Source organism: Capra hircus, chromosome 5 (assembly GCF_001704415.2).
Source record: "Capra hircus breed San Clemente chromosome 5, ASM170441v1, whole genome shotgun sequence".
NCBI lineage: Eukaryota > Metazoa > Chordata > Mammalia > Artiodactyla > Bovidae > Capra > Capra hircus.
Window position 1 is genome coordinate 73033690 of NC_030812.1, and position 16737 is coordinate 73050426.

General features: G+C 49.4%; 1 protein-coding gene across 4 annotated transcripts; it reads right to left on the bottom strand.

The window, feature by feature from the left end:
- LOC102170968 (apolipoprotein L3-like) lies at positions 1868 to 16737 on the bottom strand. Of its 4 annotated transcripts, none has more exons than XM_018048261.1 (5): positions 16618 to 16737; positions 12800 to 12897; positions 9497 to 9603; positions 7582 to 7702; positions 1868 to 4919 (listed from the first exon to the last, which is right to left on the bottom strand). In XM_018048261.1, the coding sequence occupies exons 3-5, from the start codon at positions 9525 to 9527 to the stop codon at positions 4043 to 4045; spliced, it is 1029 nt and encodes a 342-aa protein (XP_017903750.1). In that variant the 5' UTR covers positions 9528 to 9603; positions 12800 to 12897; positions 16618 to 16737; the 3' UTR covers positions 1868 to 4042. The 4 variants fall into 4 exon arrangements, with proteins under 4 accessions (XP_017903750.1, XP_017903751.1, XP_017903752.1 ...); XM_018048262.1 differs by having other exon boundaries at positions 12796 to 12897; XM_018048263.1 differs by lacking the exon at positions 12800 to 12897.

Below are 16737 nucleotides of genomic sequence, written 5' to 3' on the forward strand. Positions count from 1 at the left end.
CAGGAAGCACTCCATCTGGAGCCTCTTGATCTGAGACTTTACCCCCAGGGGTCAGGGTCCCTGTTACCCATTCATCTTCCTCATCCTTCAGCCTGACCCACTGGCCCAAAAATCTAGTCCCTGGACCCAAGCTATTCTGTGTCCTGAGAATTTGACACTGGGATTCCTGGTGCCTGGACCTAAGCCCCCTGCTGGCAGGGGCCTCAGGGGACGGACCGTGAGCTCCTGCAGGGGACCTGTCCTGCTTCCTGTATTTCCTGAACTGTGCGAGTTTGGGGGTTTCTTTTCTTTCTCTGACCTGCCATTCTTCCCCCAGCACCCTCTTCTGTGCTCACTTAGTCAGACTCAGTTTCTGTTGCTCAGAATCACAGGGATCTCTCCTGACACAGGGCTCACTGTGAAATTGCATCAACCACACATTGGGCTCAATGGGGTCCAGCTCTAAGGGCTCAGGGAGACATGGGGGTGGACACTGAATGGTTCTGTACCCAGTGCCTGAAACCCTGCCAGGAGTCTGTGCAGGATGGGAATTCTCCAGAAACTGATGAAGAAATGAACTCCTATTTCTGAAGGTCAGGCAGGCGATGGCCATGACTGCTGATGGTTCGATCCCTGAATCGATCCTTCTCCAGACCCACCCCGGTATTCTTGCCTGGAAAATCCCATGGATGGAAGAGGCCGGCAGGCTAGGGTGGCAAAGAATCTGACATGACCTAGCAACCTTACTTTGCCTCTTTTTTTTTTTTTTTTGCTGACGTCTTCAGGAAGGAATGGAAGGGCAAGTTGAAGCCTCAGGGTAACACTGGCTGAGAAGGAGTCAGAGTCAGAGGCGCTGAGGAAAGTCTTTTGAGGGAGGTTTGGACAACAGTGGGGAGAAGGCTCTGCAGCACATGGGGAGGGACTGAGGAGACGTCCTGCGATCATTTCCAGGTCCCGGGTCTCTGGCTTCCTGCCCTGGGCTCCAGACATGGAAGCCTGTTTGGTGTTCACATGCTCCACACGTGGAAACACAGAGAGTCGGTGCCCTGTGGAGCAGGCCCATGGGGATGAGAGCCACACCCAGATGCTCCCCTTTCCTCCCGGGAGAGGAGGAGACTGAGGCATCCCATGAAAGCTCCTCACAAGGTCCTGGCAGGTGCAATCTCAGATGGGTGACCAGGTCAGAACATGGCCTTGGATGGTCTTACCCTCCATCCCTGCTCCCATCTCCCAGCCCCTCAGTCCTGCCCCTAAGGATGGAGTGAGCCTGGCCTCCAGCTCTGCCCTCAGGAGACCCCAGGCTCTTGCACACTGCTTTGGTCTGCAGTTAAGGTTTGGCATCTGTGCTCAGAGTCATGGGCAGCCAGAGAAAAGCTGGAGGTGAGTACTGCGAAGGTCAATATACTTAAGGGTCATTCTAGCCCTGTGTGGGGAATAGCAGAGTGGGGCAGGGCAGTGCCCCAAGGTAAACACAGGAAAGTGGTTCTAGAAGCTCCTACAGGAGTCCTGGTGAAACGTGAAGGCACCCTGGGTGAGGTGTGTGCTGTCTCTCTCTCCTCTCTGTTGATGGCTGACCCTCTCTCACACTTGCACACAAGCCCTCTTCTCTCAATCACCCTTGGGTTCCCCGTGTCCATTGGTCCCCGGGGCTGGAGGAGGAGCATCCCCCTGGTCAGCCCAAGTCAGATGACACGGGTATCCCTGAGTATCCCACGGTGCCTGTGGGGATCCAGGGTCTGAGGGAAACGATTGGATGGGAGCCCAGCGGGCAGGCAGGAAGATCCATGGAGAACGTGCGCCCTGCGTCCCTGCGAGTCAGGCTCCCGGGGAAGAAGGTCAGGCATCTGGAGCCCAGGTGAGCCCCTCAGTCAATGTAAGGAAGCCTCAGTGTATCAGCTCGTATTTACTAAAACAGAGTCTGGTGAACACTAGGTGGAGAGAACCAGAGCAACCTGAAATATCTTATCCAGCCTCACCCCCAGCTGAAAAAGAAACCAACGGTCAGAGAGTTGTGTCTTTGGCCCAGGCTGTTTCATCTCCTGACACTCCGAAAACTTCCTTGACCTGTTTCTGCCTCCTTGTTTCTCCTACTTTCTTTCTTAAAATCAACCGCTGTTCCTGCTCCCCACTTGGACTTTCATGGAAACTCCACTGGTCTCTCAGTGCACTCTGGACCCAAAGAGCCCCTGGCACCTTGTCGTGTGCTCCACCCACGGTGTTGTCACACCACTGCTGCCACCAACATATCACCACCATTGTCATCAAGAAGCCGCCGCCTGAAGCTCCACATAGACAATTCTTCATGAAGACGTACACGTGGCCAACAGGTACATGAAAACATACTCAGCATTACGGATTATTAGAGAAATGCAAACCAAACCACAATAAGTCATCTCCCCTACAGCAATCACAGGGGCCGCCACCTCCATCTACAGTGCTCTGAGGCTGTGGAGAAAGGGAACCCTCTTCACTGCTGGCGGGAATGTAAATTGGTACAGCCACTATGGAAGACCATATGGAGTTTTCTTCAACAACTGAAAATAGAGCTACCATATGATTTAGCAATCCCGCTTCTGGGCATATATCTAGAAAAAATTAAAGCTCTAGTATGAAAAGATACATGTACCCTGATATTCATAGCAGTACCATTCATAACGGCCAAGACACAACATTAACCAAAATGTCTGTTGAGAGATTAATGAATAAAGCAAATGTGGTGCATGTATACATACCATGGAATCCTACTCAGCCATAAAGAAGAATGAAATAATGTTATCTGTAACAATATGTATGGATCTAGAGATTGCTATACTGAGTGAAGTAAGTCAGACAAAGATAAACGTGATATTAACTTACATGTAGAATCCAGAAAATAATACAAATGAACTTAGAGAATAGAAACAGACTCATAGACATAGAAAATGAACTTTTTACCAAAGTTTTGGAGGGATAGGTAAATTAGGAGATGAGAAAAACAGATACATACCAGATAAACAAGGACCTGCCCACTGTAGTAGCATAGGACCAGTATTCAATATTTTGTAATACACTATAATGGAAATTAAAAAAAAAAAGAATAGAGATATACACATGCTCAGATGCTCTGTCATGTCTGACTCTCTGTAACCCCGTGGACTGTAGCATGCCAGGCTCCAGTGTCTAAGGGATCTCCCAGACAAGAATATTGGAGTGGGGTATCATTTCCTCCTCCAGGGAATCTTCCCTACCCAGGAATCAAACCTGCGTCTCTTGCTTTGCAGACTCATTCTTTACCGCTAGCGCCACCTGGGAAGCCCAGATAAATACATAGATACCTGTATAATTGAAGCACTTTGCTGTATACCTGAAATTAACAGAATATTGTAAATCAATTATCCTTCAGTAAAACAAACAAACAAAATAGTCACTGCCTAAATAAGACACATCAGCTAGGGCCAAAGGTGAGTTGATGTTGGAGGAGAGGTCTAGAGACCAGCACCAGGGGAAGACTCTTCTTGCTGGGACATCAGAGCCTGTGGAGGGCGAGAGAGGAGCCCCTGCTACTTCTGGATCCCAACAACCCTGACTGACTTTCTCCCACTTTCAACGCCTTTGAACACCTGGCCTCTCACTGCCAGTTCGCCTGCCTCTGCCTTTATTCTGCCTCCAGTGTCGTCTTTAGTCCAAAGTAAGTGGTTTCTGATGGGAGGGGAGTGTGGGGGAGGATGGATTCGTGTGTATGAGTGGCTGAGTCCCTTTGCTGTTCACCTGAAACTATCACAGCATTGTTAATCAACTATACTCCAATGCAAAATAAAAAGTTCTTAGTATGAAAAACAGTGGTTTCTTCCCGCCTCTCATTCTCTGGTCCCCCCTCCTCCCTTAATCCAGGCTCCAGGCCACTTCCTTCTCTCTCCTCATCTATCACCTACATCCATCCCTTCCCTGCTGTGCTCAACCACAGAAATGCCAAATTCCTAACACCCAGCTTCTTTAATGTGGTCTCCCTCTCCTTCCCTCTAACAAGGTACCTCTGCACTTGAGCCCCTCACATGTCCTGGACCCTACACTGCTCTGGGGGTGGCTAAATCACTTTTTTGTCCTCCTGCAGACTCTCATAGATCTGGGTGAGCTCCTCCAGCTTCCTCTCCAGCTCCCAGGCCCGCTGCCTCAGGGTTTCAGCGGCTACTGCCTTGGCACCATCGTGCAGGTGCATTGACTCCTTCACCAGGAAGCCCACATCCACCAGGAGGAAGAGCCCTGCAGTGGCCAAGCCCGCGATCCGGGCTCCTTTGGCAATTGCTGAAGCTGTGGCTTTGAAACCTGCCTCTATCTGCTGGATGGCTGGGACTGAGATCCTCCCAGTGCTCATGTAGACGCTTGCTTTGGCTGCAGAGCCAGGGTTGGCATTGCCTGTCTCCAGGGCATGGATGTGCATTTCAATGCACTGTTCAGCTTCTGTGACTTTCTCTGTTGTGTCAACAATGTGGGGGTTGCTCTTGAGTACCTCTAGGAGAACCTTCCATTTCTTGACAACAGTTGACATCATGCGACTGGCTTCGGTTTCTGCTGATGACCTCTTCACATGTTCGATGATACTGGTGGACACACTGGTCACAGCAGCTGCTGTTCCCAGCCCTATCCCAGTGCCCAAGAGCACCACACTGGCCCCCATTGTCACGGGTGCCAGAGCCAGGCCAACGATGGTCAGAATACTAGACACAGCACCAGTGCTGTGGACCATCACGTTGGAGATGGTACATCCCTTATGGACCTTCTCAACCTTGTCTGCGAGCTCGTGGAACTTGTCTATGAACTCCTCCAGCTGCCGTTTCACCCGAGGAAACTTATTCAGAAACCTCCTCCTGTCCAGCTGCTCTTTGGGGAGTCTTTCTTGGTCCTGCTCATCCAAGGCTCTTTTCAATTCCTTCAGATATTTGTGTAGTTCATCCGCGTCTTCTCTGTAACAATGAAGGTCAAGGGATTAGAAAGGCAGTTTGCGTGTCTGTAAAACTGGCTCCATAATATCTATTCTGCATAAATACAGATATTTTCCTATAAATCATTAGAAAAGAATTTTATAAATGTAAAAATTTCTCTTTCAATCTTAAACACATTTCATAGTTTATAGATGCTCCATCTTGAAATAGGAAACCTTGGAATAGGTAAAGGAAAGTCACCTTAGATACCGGCAACTTAAGAGAGGTATTGGAGAGAATTCTCAGGCGGTCCAGAGGTTACAACTCTGCACTCCCACTGCCGACCTTGACTCAATCCCTAGTTGGGGAATGAGGATCCCACAGGCCATATTTCTCAGCCAAAGAAAAGGTATGTGGTAAAGACGTCACACAGGTGCGTCTATACCATCACTTTGAAAGAGTGTTTAGAGTGGGAACTCCACATGTAAACAAAGACATGTAGGACTGGAGGAGAAAAGCTTCGTTCTAGGGCCTCAGTGTGTAGTGAGAAGTCTCCCTGCTCTTTGCCCTTGGCTACTGGGAAATGGTCCCTAAGCCCCGAGAATTCTGGCTGACAGGCGTGTCCTTGCCTGCCTGGGCCTTTGGTCACTGGTCAGTCTGACAAGGTGACAAGTGACCCAGGGTCTCTGATACCCACGGTATCAGTTCTGCCATCTGGTAGAGCTGGACACTAGGGCACGAGTCTGACTTCTAGGAGGGGCTGGAGATGACAGGTCAGGGTAATTTGGCTTTTAAGCAAGGTGAGTGTCCCTGATGGGCAGTACTCCGTGCATCTTGTCACACACCAAATCCAGTTCACCAACGTGTCCTGAGGACAATGGAAGCTTCGTATGTGAAACCTACCCAGACTCTGCCGTGTGGCTGGTGGGAACATTTATCCTTCCCTGTAGTAAACTGTAGCTGGGATCATAAAGCTTTCAGTGAGTCCTGTCTATTCTATAGGGAATTCTTGAAACTGAGAGTTGCTTTGAGGATCCCCTAAATTTCCACTGAAGTCAAAGTAAGGGCAGTCCTGGGCACTGTGCCCCTAGACTTTGCAGACTGGCTGTCTCTATGACTTAGAATTTTTTATACCCCCACAGTCAGAGCTAGAAGGCACCTTATAGCCATTTGGTCTGCCATCTGCTGTCTTCTAAGCATTGAGCCCTTGACCTTCTCAGCAGAAGGTCACTGGGTCCACCCACTGCCCCAATTGACAGGGAAGCGGGAGATGTGCTCTGAGCCCTGGTTTCCCTAGGACTCTCTAGCTCACTCACTGACTCCTGACCCGTCACCCAGCACCCTCAACCGCTCAGGGGTCACCAACCTAACTCACAATTTACCTGGTGACAGCTTCACCTGCCTGCACCCAAAGACCGTGTGCAACCTGTGGAACCTCTAAAGATTCAAGGGACTTGAGGAAACACCCATCTGAACAGCTGAGCCTGAGGAGACCAGCTCTTGCACAGCTGGTGGAGGAAGCATTTTCCTCTTGGGTGGGGAGGTGTGAGGCTCCTCAGAATCCCTCAAATGTCACACAATCACAGCCACTCATTGTGACCCTGGAGGGCTCCCTGAGCCATACGGTCATCACACTTTCAGGGGGACTCCACGTAGACTAGAAGAGGGTCCCAGATGGAGTGAGAAGCCAGGTCCCAGGCAGGGTGTGCAGACACAGTCATCCAGGGCCCTCTAGTCCAGCATGAGGGGAGCCCATCAGGGAGGGAAGAAATGTACCCCCTCCCACTCAGGGGACCTCTGCTATGGCCACAGCCCCTTCAGTTCTGTGTCCTTAGGGCCCACTCTCCTCACTCTAGTCCTGGCCCTGCTGCACAAGCCTGTCTACTAGTCCTCCAATCTGGACCCTCTGCTCCACCCTGACCCCTGGGTCTGAGCCTGGTAAAGGCCACCCTGGTCCTTTGGATGAGATGATTGCACTTGATTCCCCATCTCTGACCCTGCAGTTCACTCTGAGGCCATCACCATAATCCATCAGACTGAATTGCTATTCCCATTGGACACAGGACAGATCTGAGATTCAAAGTCTTAAGCCAACAGGCCCAGGAGTTGGGCAGGGCTAGATCCAGGATCCCACCAGCTCCTCCAGTTCCTCTCTAGCCTCTCTGCCTTATGGGCCAGCAGGACCCTGCAGGGCTGGTCCAGCTCCTAACACGGGGAATAGAAAGACTGTAGGCAGGCCCAGGACACAAATGGTGGTGTCAGGATTCTCTAATTTGTCCCAAGGGAAAGTCTGCTTGGTTTCCTCACCAGAAAGAAGACCCTTGACCCCTGTCTCTTCCCAACAAGTTTTTTAAATGTTAATATTGACTGAGTACTTACTCTGTGTCAGTCATTATGGGAAGCACTTTACATGCATGATCTCAGTGTCCTCACAATAAAAATGAAAAGATGAAGAAACTAAAGCTGAGAGCAGTTCAGTAACTTGTCCAAGGCCACATAACCTGCCCTTCCTTGCAGGTTTCATCTCTTCTCAACCCACAATCATTCACTGTCAGCAATTGACATGGAGGAAACATTCCTGATGGGATCTTGAGAAGGAACATCCCTGACCCCAACAATAGGGTCCTGCCTGGAGGAGGCGTTCCTGCCAGGAGGAAGCTAGCCTGATGCTGGGTGACCTTCCTGGTGCACCTGTGCAGGTTACCTGGACAAATTGGCCTCAGACTTAATTCTCTCCAAGAATTCATTCAGCAGGAGTAGCAGTTCGTCTCTGCTCAATGTGTCCCAGAGACATTCAACGACGTCTTCAAAAAAGATCTCAATATCTAGATGAAAGAAAAGGGAGTAAGATTAGAAGAATTTGTGGTGGGACACAAACGTTATCGAGTATAAAGTAGTAAAATTTATCTTGCTGAGCAGCAGTCACCTGGGGTGCTCTTGGTGAGGTCACCTAGGGTTATAGATGGACTGTCCCACCACACCCCCCAATTTGTGTTGAAGAGTTAACCCCTTGGTGACCTTTCTGAAGATAGGGCTTGTAAGGAGGTTAGGTGAAATGAGGTCCTAGGTGGGATTCCCAGGTAAATTGAGGCCATAGGTGGGGTTCCCAGGGAGTTCTAGTGGTAAAGAACCTGCCCGCCAATGCGGGAGATGTAAGAGAGGCGGGTTTGATCCCTGAGTCAGGAAAACCCCTTGAAGGAGGGCATGGCAAGCCACTCCAATATTGTTTGGAGAATCCCATAGATAGAGGAGGCTGCCAGGCTGCAGTCCATGCGGTTGCAAAGAGTTGGACATGACTGAGCAACTGAACACACACACACAAAGAGAAGAAAGAGCAAGTGTGATTTGTTAGTTACCACTTCCAGAATAGACTGGAAGCACCCTATAAATGAATGCTTTCATGTTTGGGCAGTGAAACAATTGAATACTCACATTAAATGGGATAAAGAATGTAATGTCTACAAAGAGCCTCAGAAAACTACAGGGTAGGATTACTCCCCAATGAGTTATCAAAATCCCTGAGTGATTTCAGAGATCTGGAGGTTATGGAATTGTAGGTAAGATATTGGTGGCCAGGCTATATATATGTGTATGTGAGCTGGGACTTGATATCAAATGTGTTTCATGGTAAATCCACACAAAGAGGCATTATCCTTATTTCACAGAAGAGGCAAGTGAAACTCAGACAGGAGAATGGACAGCCCAAGGCCACAGAGCCAAAAGCCCTGAGGTTGAATCCAAGGTCAAGTGTCAGACATTTCTTGGACTAGACTTTGAATCCTCCTTATATTTAAAACTCCTGTGATTTGTTCATTCTACTCTATAGCACACAATGGGGATTCTTTGCAACTCATTTTTGGTGGTGAGCATACAGCAACGTATATAGAAGTAGAAATATAATGTTGTACACACGAAACTTAGAAAACATTACAAACTCATGTTACCTAATTTCAAAAAAGACTTTAGGACCATACACCATTCAGTAAAACTACCATGTAAGAGGATTCCTGCTTCTGACCACAGACTCTAGGATGGGCAGGGAGGGGATCAACCAGGTGGAGGAGGGGTGGAGCCAGATGTGATCCTCATCACCCCTCCCCTCCAGGTGGGAGGCGGCAAAGACCAGACTGGGGTTCAGTGCAGGGTGCACTGACCCTTGCAGAGCGGCTGGGCTGCTGGCTGGGAAGAGCCGGAGGAAACAGCTTCTGTGGTGATGCCCAGCGTCTGGGAGCGGGAGGAGGCTTGGGCCAAGGGAGAGAGCAGGAGACGCTCCAGTGATGCTGGAGGACCTCCTCTCCAGGCCTGCCTGGCCTTGGGGACTCCCATCTGTGGTCCGTGCTCCGCGTGCGCTCTCCCGGCCTCCGTCCTGAGTCACTTGCTGGGGGTGGGAGAGGCGGGAAGTCAGCGCCTTGGTCGTGGCTCCCTGAGGAGAGGGCCGGGAAGGAGGCTGCGGGCAGACCCCAGGGTGAGGGAATCTCCCGGTCTCCCTTGGAGGCTCAAGGATGCCTATCCATCCTTTTCATGGCTCTTGATTCCTCTGTAGTTTAACTCAGCCTGGAAATACCATCCTCAATTCTGGGTCACAAGTAGGAACCTCCAGAGAAGAGGCAGCTGACTACCTGAGCAGTCTCCGAAGCTTTCTGAGCGCATGGTGGCAGCAGGGGCTCTCAGCAATCTCCCTTCAGCTCCTTGTCTGCAGCAGGCTGAAGGAGGTGTGACCTCACCCCTGGGGAGAGAAAACAGACTGTGAGCTCCACTGTGAGGGAGCAGCGGCTGCAGGGAGCAGCGAGGGGCAAGTTCTCTGGTGGGTTCCCCCGGGACGGCCACCAGTGCCTCCAGGAACCAGCCCAGTGCGGCTCTCTGTCTCCTGGGCTCTGCTGGTTGTTAGTTAAGAAAAGTCATTCACCTCCTACAGCTCCTTCCAAGCCAAGTCAGAGTCCTGCTCTCCTGCTGGGGCACAAGGAGAAGGTAATCAGACAGGAGACAGGCACCTGCGAAGCTATAGGAGCAATAACACCAGAGACTAGAACAGATAGGAGGCGATACTCTGGAGTGAAGTGAGGTTGGGACACCTGTGATTTTGAATTGGTAATAACTAATGTTAATGATAACGTTGATCCAGTGTCCTTGACATGCTGGTGCCTGAAACTCACTCAAACTTAGCTGAGACAAATTGTCACGCTGGTGCCAGAGTCTGGACTAGAACCTGGGTCTTTCTGATCCAAATCACATGTGTGTTATGACTATGCTCTACTCCCTATAATATACAAAAATATATATTTGTGGATATATGTTAATTTGTAAATGACTCTTCCACACTGATGTCTTGCTCCCTGTCAAGTCTCTCCTTGATAAAGTTCCTGGTGATACGGCTCCCATAGCCCAGGTCCTCCTTGCTTCTGCCAGAGCCATTTTTCCCACAAGGGCCTGGAGTCCCACCAGCCCTGCCCAAATTCCTGTATCCCTGCTCTGAGTGGCTGAGACCCCTGCAGCTGTTCTGTCCTCCTTGCTTTCCCCTCCTGAATATTGGACTTGATGTAGTTTCTAATCCTTTATGTAAATAATAGTGCAAAGAATATTCTGCTTGTATAAAACTTCACCTACATCTGAGACTGTATCCTTAAGCTATATCTAGAAGTAGAATTCAGATCAGATGGCATCAACACCTCAAAAATTTCCATACCTAGAGCCACCACGCTATGCAAACAAACTGTAGCAATTTATGTTCACACTTATAATATGTGAGGTTGTCCATCCTTTCAGATAAATCCATTCTCAGTGGTTTTTCTTTTAAAAACATCAGATCTTTATAATTAAACAATTTATTCTGGTTCTGCATGTGATTATCTTGCCATGGGAGAGGAGGAAGGAGAGCAAGTGCTGATGATGTTGAGCTACTATTTTTAAGAAAGCAAAAGAGTGTCTGTCAACTCCTCTTCCTGAGACCTGACTGAAATGATGGTAAAGGTATATATGGGTATAATACCATCTCCTGTAAAGTGCGTAGTTTCCATAGTGTAGTGATTATCACATTCACCCTACACGCAAAACGTCCCGGTTCAGAATCAAGTGGAAACAGCTTCACTTGAGATTCCCTTGTAACTCAGTTGGTAAAGAATCCACCTGCCATTCAGGAGCCATGGGTTCGATCCCTGGGTTGGGGAACGGCTACCCACTGCAGTATTCTGGCCTGGAGAATTCCATGGACTGTGTCATCCAAGGGATCACAAAGAGTCAGATGTGACTGAGCAACTTCCGTTTTCACTGAGAAGAGCAACTGGTGTTTGTGATCCTTGCTCTGCATTGGTATCGGCTCTGAAACTTTACCAATGGTCCCTCGTATGTTATTCCATTAGCTTCTGAGGTCTGTACCACTGTATCCTCATTTACAAGTAAGGAAGCTGACACATAGATGTTACCTGCCTTACCTAAGGTCAGAAGTCTTGCCCTTGGTACACTGGTTCCACCCCACTCCCTGGGTCAAGAACCCATAAGCCTGCCTCTCCTCCCTCTGCTGCTAATAAAAGCAAGCATGGGAGGAGTAGGAGATTAAAGTCTTTCACGAATATTTGAAGACTCACTGGGTGGAGAAGTGATAGCTGAGTGAAGAGGAGCGCAGCAGAGGGAGAGAAACAGGGAGGGTGTTCACAGGAGAGAAGAATAGTCTGCTGGCCAGAGCCCTGGAGAGGGAGCAAGATGAGAGGGAGGCTGAGAGGAGAGCAGGGGACAAGCCCACCACCCCCACACCCCACCCCATATTCACAGCAGCCTTCACCCTTCACCAGACTTTTAGAAATTTACTTGCAGATGAGATGCAGGAAAAAAATAGGTTACTTGTTTAATTATGGAGGAAGGTAAAGTATACCCACGAGAGAGATAGACGTGGGATCCAGGAATCAGGAACATCAACCCTGTGGGAAGGGAATCCAAAGATCCCAGCTGGGCACACAGCAGACCTAGAGAGAAACCAGTCCAGAATGGGATAAGAAGTCCAGAGTCTGTGAAACAGGGACTCGGTATCACGTGAGGCACACTTGGAAGGAAATGGAGGAAATGCTGAAGATAAACAGTGCAAGGGGTAAAATGAAGCCAGTTAGAAACATCAGGAAAAACTAAGTTGCAAGAGGAGAAGAAGATGACAGAGGCCGAGACGGATGGATGGCATCACCGACTCAAAGGACATGAGTTAGGTGAGGCTCTGGGAGTCGTGATGGACAGGGATTCCTGGAGTGCTGCAGTTAGTTCATGGGGTTGCAAAGAGTCAGACACGACTGAGCGACTGAACTGAAGTGAACTGCTGAGAGGCATGTGCAGCTATATGGTACAATTTAGATCTTAAAAAATGTATTAAAATGTCACGAAAAATGTAAACTCTTGTTGATTAAAAAAAAAATCTAAGTAAATATATCTATGTCCAAGTCCTTTGGAGACCATTTTTAAACTGAAGTAATATTAATATATATCATACAATATAGCTCACTGATGTATAATATAGTGATTCAAAAATCTTAGTTTTATTTCATTTATAGTCATTATAAAATAAGCTTATCTTTGAAAATGAAACAAAGTATTTAAGTATCTGAAGTAAATGTACTTGTTAACTTAAAAATCAAATACACGTCTAGAGCTTGGGAGCCGAGCACGGAAGGGAGGAGGAAGACTAACATCTCAGGTCACAAAGCTGGGAGTCAAGAAGCAGGAGGTGCAGTCGAGAGCATAAGAAACGAAGATGTGAATTAAGTGCTTACAAGTACAAAGCTTCCTAACAGAGGATATACAATTAGTGGAATAATGATATAAGGAGAAGAAGGGGAAAGGTATAATAGAAAGTATATAAATAAACGAAATCCTTATTTTTCCTAATAAGAAGTAAATTAATGCTATCAAATTTAAGTCAAGAAAAAGCAAAATGCAATACCTACTGCTTATTAGCTATTGTGGTTGATGACTTCCCACTATGCACAGGCACCTTCCCAATTGCTTGGTATGAATTCACTTCCTTTTGGTTCTCAAAATGATCCTATAAGAAAGGAAACTGAAGCTCAGAGGGGTTAAGTAATTTACTCAAAGCACACAGCTAGTACTAGAGCCAGACTCCAAGTCCAGGTTCCTGTCTCCCACGCACACATTCTCACACCATTCCACCTCCCAATGTAGTAATATCATTTAAAGACATTGATGAACTATCTAAAGAAGAAGCTTTTCCTTGGGAAGGAATGAGCAGAATCCTCTGTACAAACTGACCTGTTTTAAGCAAATGCACTTAGAACTGGATTGTTTTAACTCTAAGACAACAGAAGTCACTTTACAGCAGTCAGTAACCCACAAGAATGGGGTGGTTTCTGGGGCCACCACCTTAAAGAAGATGGAAGCGGCTGAATTAAATGCCAACAAGAAATGTGTGACTCGTGCTGGGACAACTGTCAGTGTAGGAACATGTTCGTGTAGATGAAGCCTAGTTCCCTAGAAAAGCAGGCGTGAAAACAGGGTGAAACCAGAACGATGAGAGTGAATGGTGACCTTAGACAGATACTTTCCAGCAGCATCTGGACACCCACATGGGCACCCATGGGCTTCCGTCCACTCAGAGGAAGGAAGACCCCTTGCAGGGGAGGTGAATTCCAGAGACTGCATCTCTGCTCCTGCAAAGGCAAGGATGCTCTTGAAGGTGATCAGAGCAGTGGTCATAAGGGGGCACCCACATATAATCATAACAATAAAAGATAATGATTGCTATGAATGTTCCATTGAGACAGGCTGAGTCTGTGAATGGCCATGAGTTCATAATAATATTCAAAGGAGAGGACTTTAGAAAAGTGTGGCCAGAAAGAGAGACATAAAGGTTAGAAAGAGTGCTAGTGGTTATGCAGGAGACACCAGATGAAAGAGATCTGGGATCGACGCCCGGGCAGGGAGGATCCCCTGGAGAAAGAAATGGTTGCTCACTGCAGTATTCTTCCTGGGAAAGCCCATGGACTGAGGAGCTGGGAGGGCTCCAGTCCGTGAGGCTGCAGAGAGTGGGACATTTCTGAGCTGGTGTCTTTCTCTTGTTTCTATGGTGCAAAGAAGAGTAATGCAATGGGAATTGTTTTGTTGTGGATTGATTTATAAATAAGAGGAGTCTTGAGGTCTCTGGGTATATTCCTTTCTGTTTATTTAGACGAATGTTTATAGAGGATTGAGAAAGAAAGAAGCCCTGACATCCGGAGGCTGGCCTGGTGTCACAACAGGGCGCTGCTCTTCTCCCTTTGGATGTAAAGGCTCTCACAGACCTCCAGACTCACACAGGGTCACCCTGAGAGAAGGAGCGAAGGAGACAGCAAACACCCGTCACTGCGCCCCCACCAACACCACAACTCTCCCCTGGCTGAAAAGCAGGCCTGCCCCTTCTTTACCAATCACAGCTTCATCCTCGCTCTGCTCGCCCCTCTCCATAGATGAGTTACTGAGAGCCCAGTGGTAGTGCTGCCTCCCATTCCCCGCAGCACCCCATCTAGAGCAGCCCCATTGCCTTAGAGCTTCCCCCGCGTCCCCTCACCTAAGCTCCAAGCCTAGAATCTTTCTTCCTGCACCTTCCTCTGCGATGTTCCCAGCTCTCCCTCAGGAAGAGTAACCATCAGCTTGTTTTTAGGGAGTGTGCCTGGTGGCGAAGGCTGGAGGCACCGTCATGTGGATGGGAGAGAAGTCACAAAGGCAGGCCCTCCTCCAGGTAGATGGAAGAGGAGAGCTGGAGGGCCCCCTGCCCCTTCTCTGCCCCAAAGCTGCAGGACCCCAGGAGCCAGGTCAGCCTATTGAAATCATGAAACATGAGGATAGAGCCTAGTCAGAAAGAAGAGGAGGGCTCAGGCAGAAGGGCTGGCTCCAGGGTGATGACAAACAATTGTAAATGCGTTGAGCACTGGACTCATCCTTCCGCCCTTCCCTCCCATTCTTGGCCTGGCCCTGACCCTTGTCTGGGGCCTCAGCTGGGTGTGGATGCTGATGGTGCTTCCTCTGCTGAATTCCTCACCAGGGCTTCCTCCTCTGTTAGCCTCTGATTGGTCCCTTTCTGGAAAGGCTGTTGGTGGGAGAGGGGAGGACCCTGGAGAAGCCTGTCCCTGGCCAGCTGCATGGCCAGGCATGCATCCCCCCCTCCTCGTGGGCAGACAGATTCTCCCAACCATCTCCCTGTGTGCCTGCAGTCACCCTCCCTGGGAAGGGAAAGGGGCGTTAGGAAAGTCCCTGGCCGAGCACCTGGACTCTCCCGACTGCCCGAGCTCCCGTGTTCCTCACCCTCTCTGTCTCCACAGGGCCTGCTGCAGGAGACTGACACCTCCCTGGCACAGGCTGCCCTCCCCATGCATGTGCTTCCCCACTGGCCTCACCGTGTGACAGGTTACTTGTCCCTGGTTGCCCAGCTCCAAGCCTCCCTCTGCCACCTTCCCCCCGTTGCTCCCCAGCTCCTCTTGAGGGCCACACTTTCCTGGTGGTGATCCCTTTTTGCTCAGTTTCTCCAGGTCTGAGAACCCTTTCCTCATCATCAGGGGCCCTGTCTCTTCTCTGCTGCTCCTCCTGTCCAGGGCCTCTGGGCACCCTCCGCCCTCCTGGGCACAGTCTGGACAAAATATGAGGGGCGGGACCCTTTATGGGGACATGAAACAAGCAGCTTCTCGATGACACAGGACAACCCTAGTTCCCCCTGTTAAGATTAGAAATAGAGGGAAGGGAGAAGGGGAGAAAGAGGAAGAGAATGGAGAAGAAACGAAAGATCCTAATCAATCAATCATTCTAAAGGATCCAATGTAAACCAGAGAGAAAAAACTGAAGGGACGGAAAGACACTCAGCAGTGGCCACAGGACTGGAAAAGGTCAGTTTTCCTTCCAGTCAGAAAGACAGGCAATGCCAAAGAATGCTCAAACTACCGCACAATTGCACTCATCTCACATACTAGCAAAGGGATGTTCAAAATTCTCCAAGCCAGGCTTCAACAGTATGTGAACCATGAACTCCCAGATGTTCAAGCTGGATTCAGAAAAGGATATTATACTGATGTCTGTAGAGTTTGGCTTTTTATCTTAACATTGCAACACCAAGATGTATGTGAACCTGTGCAGTGAGCCCTTCTCACTTCTTCCAGCAGCGCCACCTTCCCCACACAGGACCTCCCATCACCCACATCCTGAGCAGAGGGCCTGGCAAACACAGGAAGCCAACGCCCTTCGACTCCCCGCTTGGTGTCCGGTCTGTCTCCAGGCCAATTGTCCCCCAGGGCCTGGCACTGAGTCTGGCACTCAGAGGCAGGGTTTTTCAACAAACCTTGATTCCCTGTATCCCCATCAGCCCGAGCCTAGCACCGTCAGGACAGCGCCAAGGAGGCCAGGTCATAGGAGGAGAGGCTCTGACTCCTTGTCCTCCTCCACCCCGTCTGCTTCCTTTAATTTCCTAAATGGCTGAGTACCTGGAACATACACCTTCCTTCTGGGGTCGCTGCTCATGTCTCAGGAGTCCACTTCCTGAGCTGAGCCCTCCTGAGCAGATGCCGCCCTTCGTTTGCTCTGTTTAGGGGCCCTCGGCTGGGAGGAAGCCCTCAGACACACCTGCCTCCACATCCAGGCTCTGCCCCTGCTTAACCTGCTGCCTCGGCCATGACCTCACCTGTCTGAGGTTCCATTTCCTTCTTCTGTCAGTTAGTGACAATCATCCTTTTCTCAGACAGTCGTCCTGAGGATGGGAAGAGGGGATGGGAGGGGTCTTACCCACCTGCTTACTCAGGAACCTTCCTCTGTCCGAGTGTGAACAAATCCAGGCGTTGACATCTGTGCAGATGAAGCTGCCAGCTGTGCGTCTCTGCAGTGAGAACACACACACCCTCTGGGCCCA

Bases quoted from the DNA above. Each gene is read 5' to 3' on its own strand.
- LOC102170968 (XM_018048263.1), bottom strand. From the start codon at position 9,527: ATGCGCTCAGAAAGCTTCGGAGACTGCTCAG. The intron at 7,703-9,496 runs GTAGTCAGCTGC...TCTTTCATCTAG, and splicing joins AAGCTTCGGAGACTGCTCAG to ATATTGAGATCTTTTTTGAA. The intron at 4,920-7,581 runs GTAACCTGCACA...TCATTGTTACAG, and splicing joins TCTGAGGCCAATTTGTCCAG to AGAAGACGCGGATGAACTAC.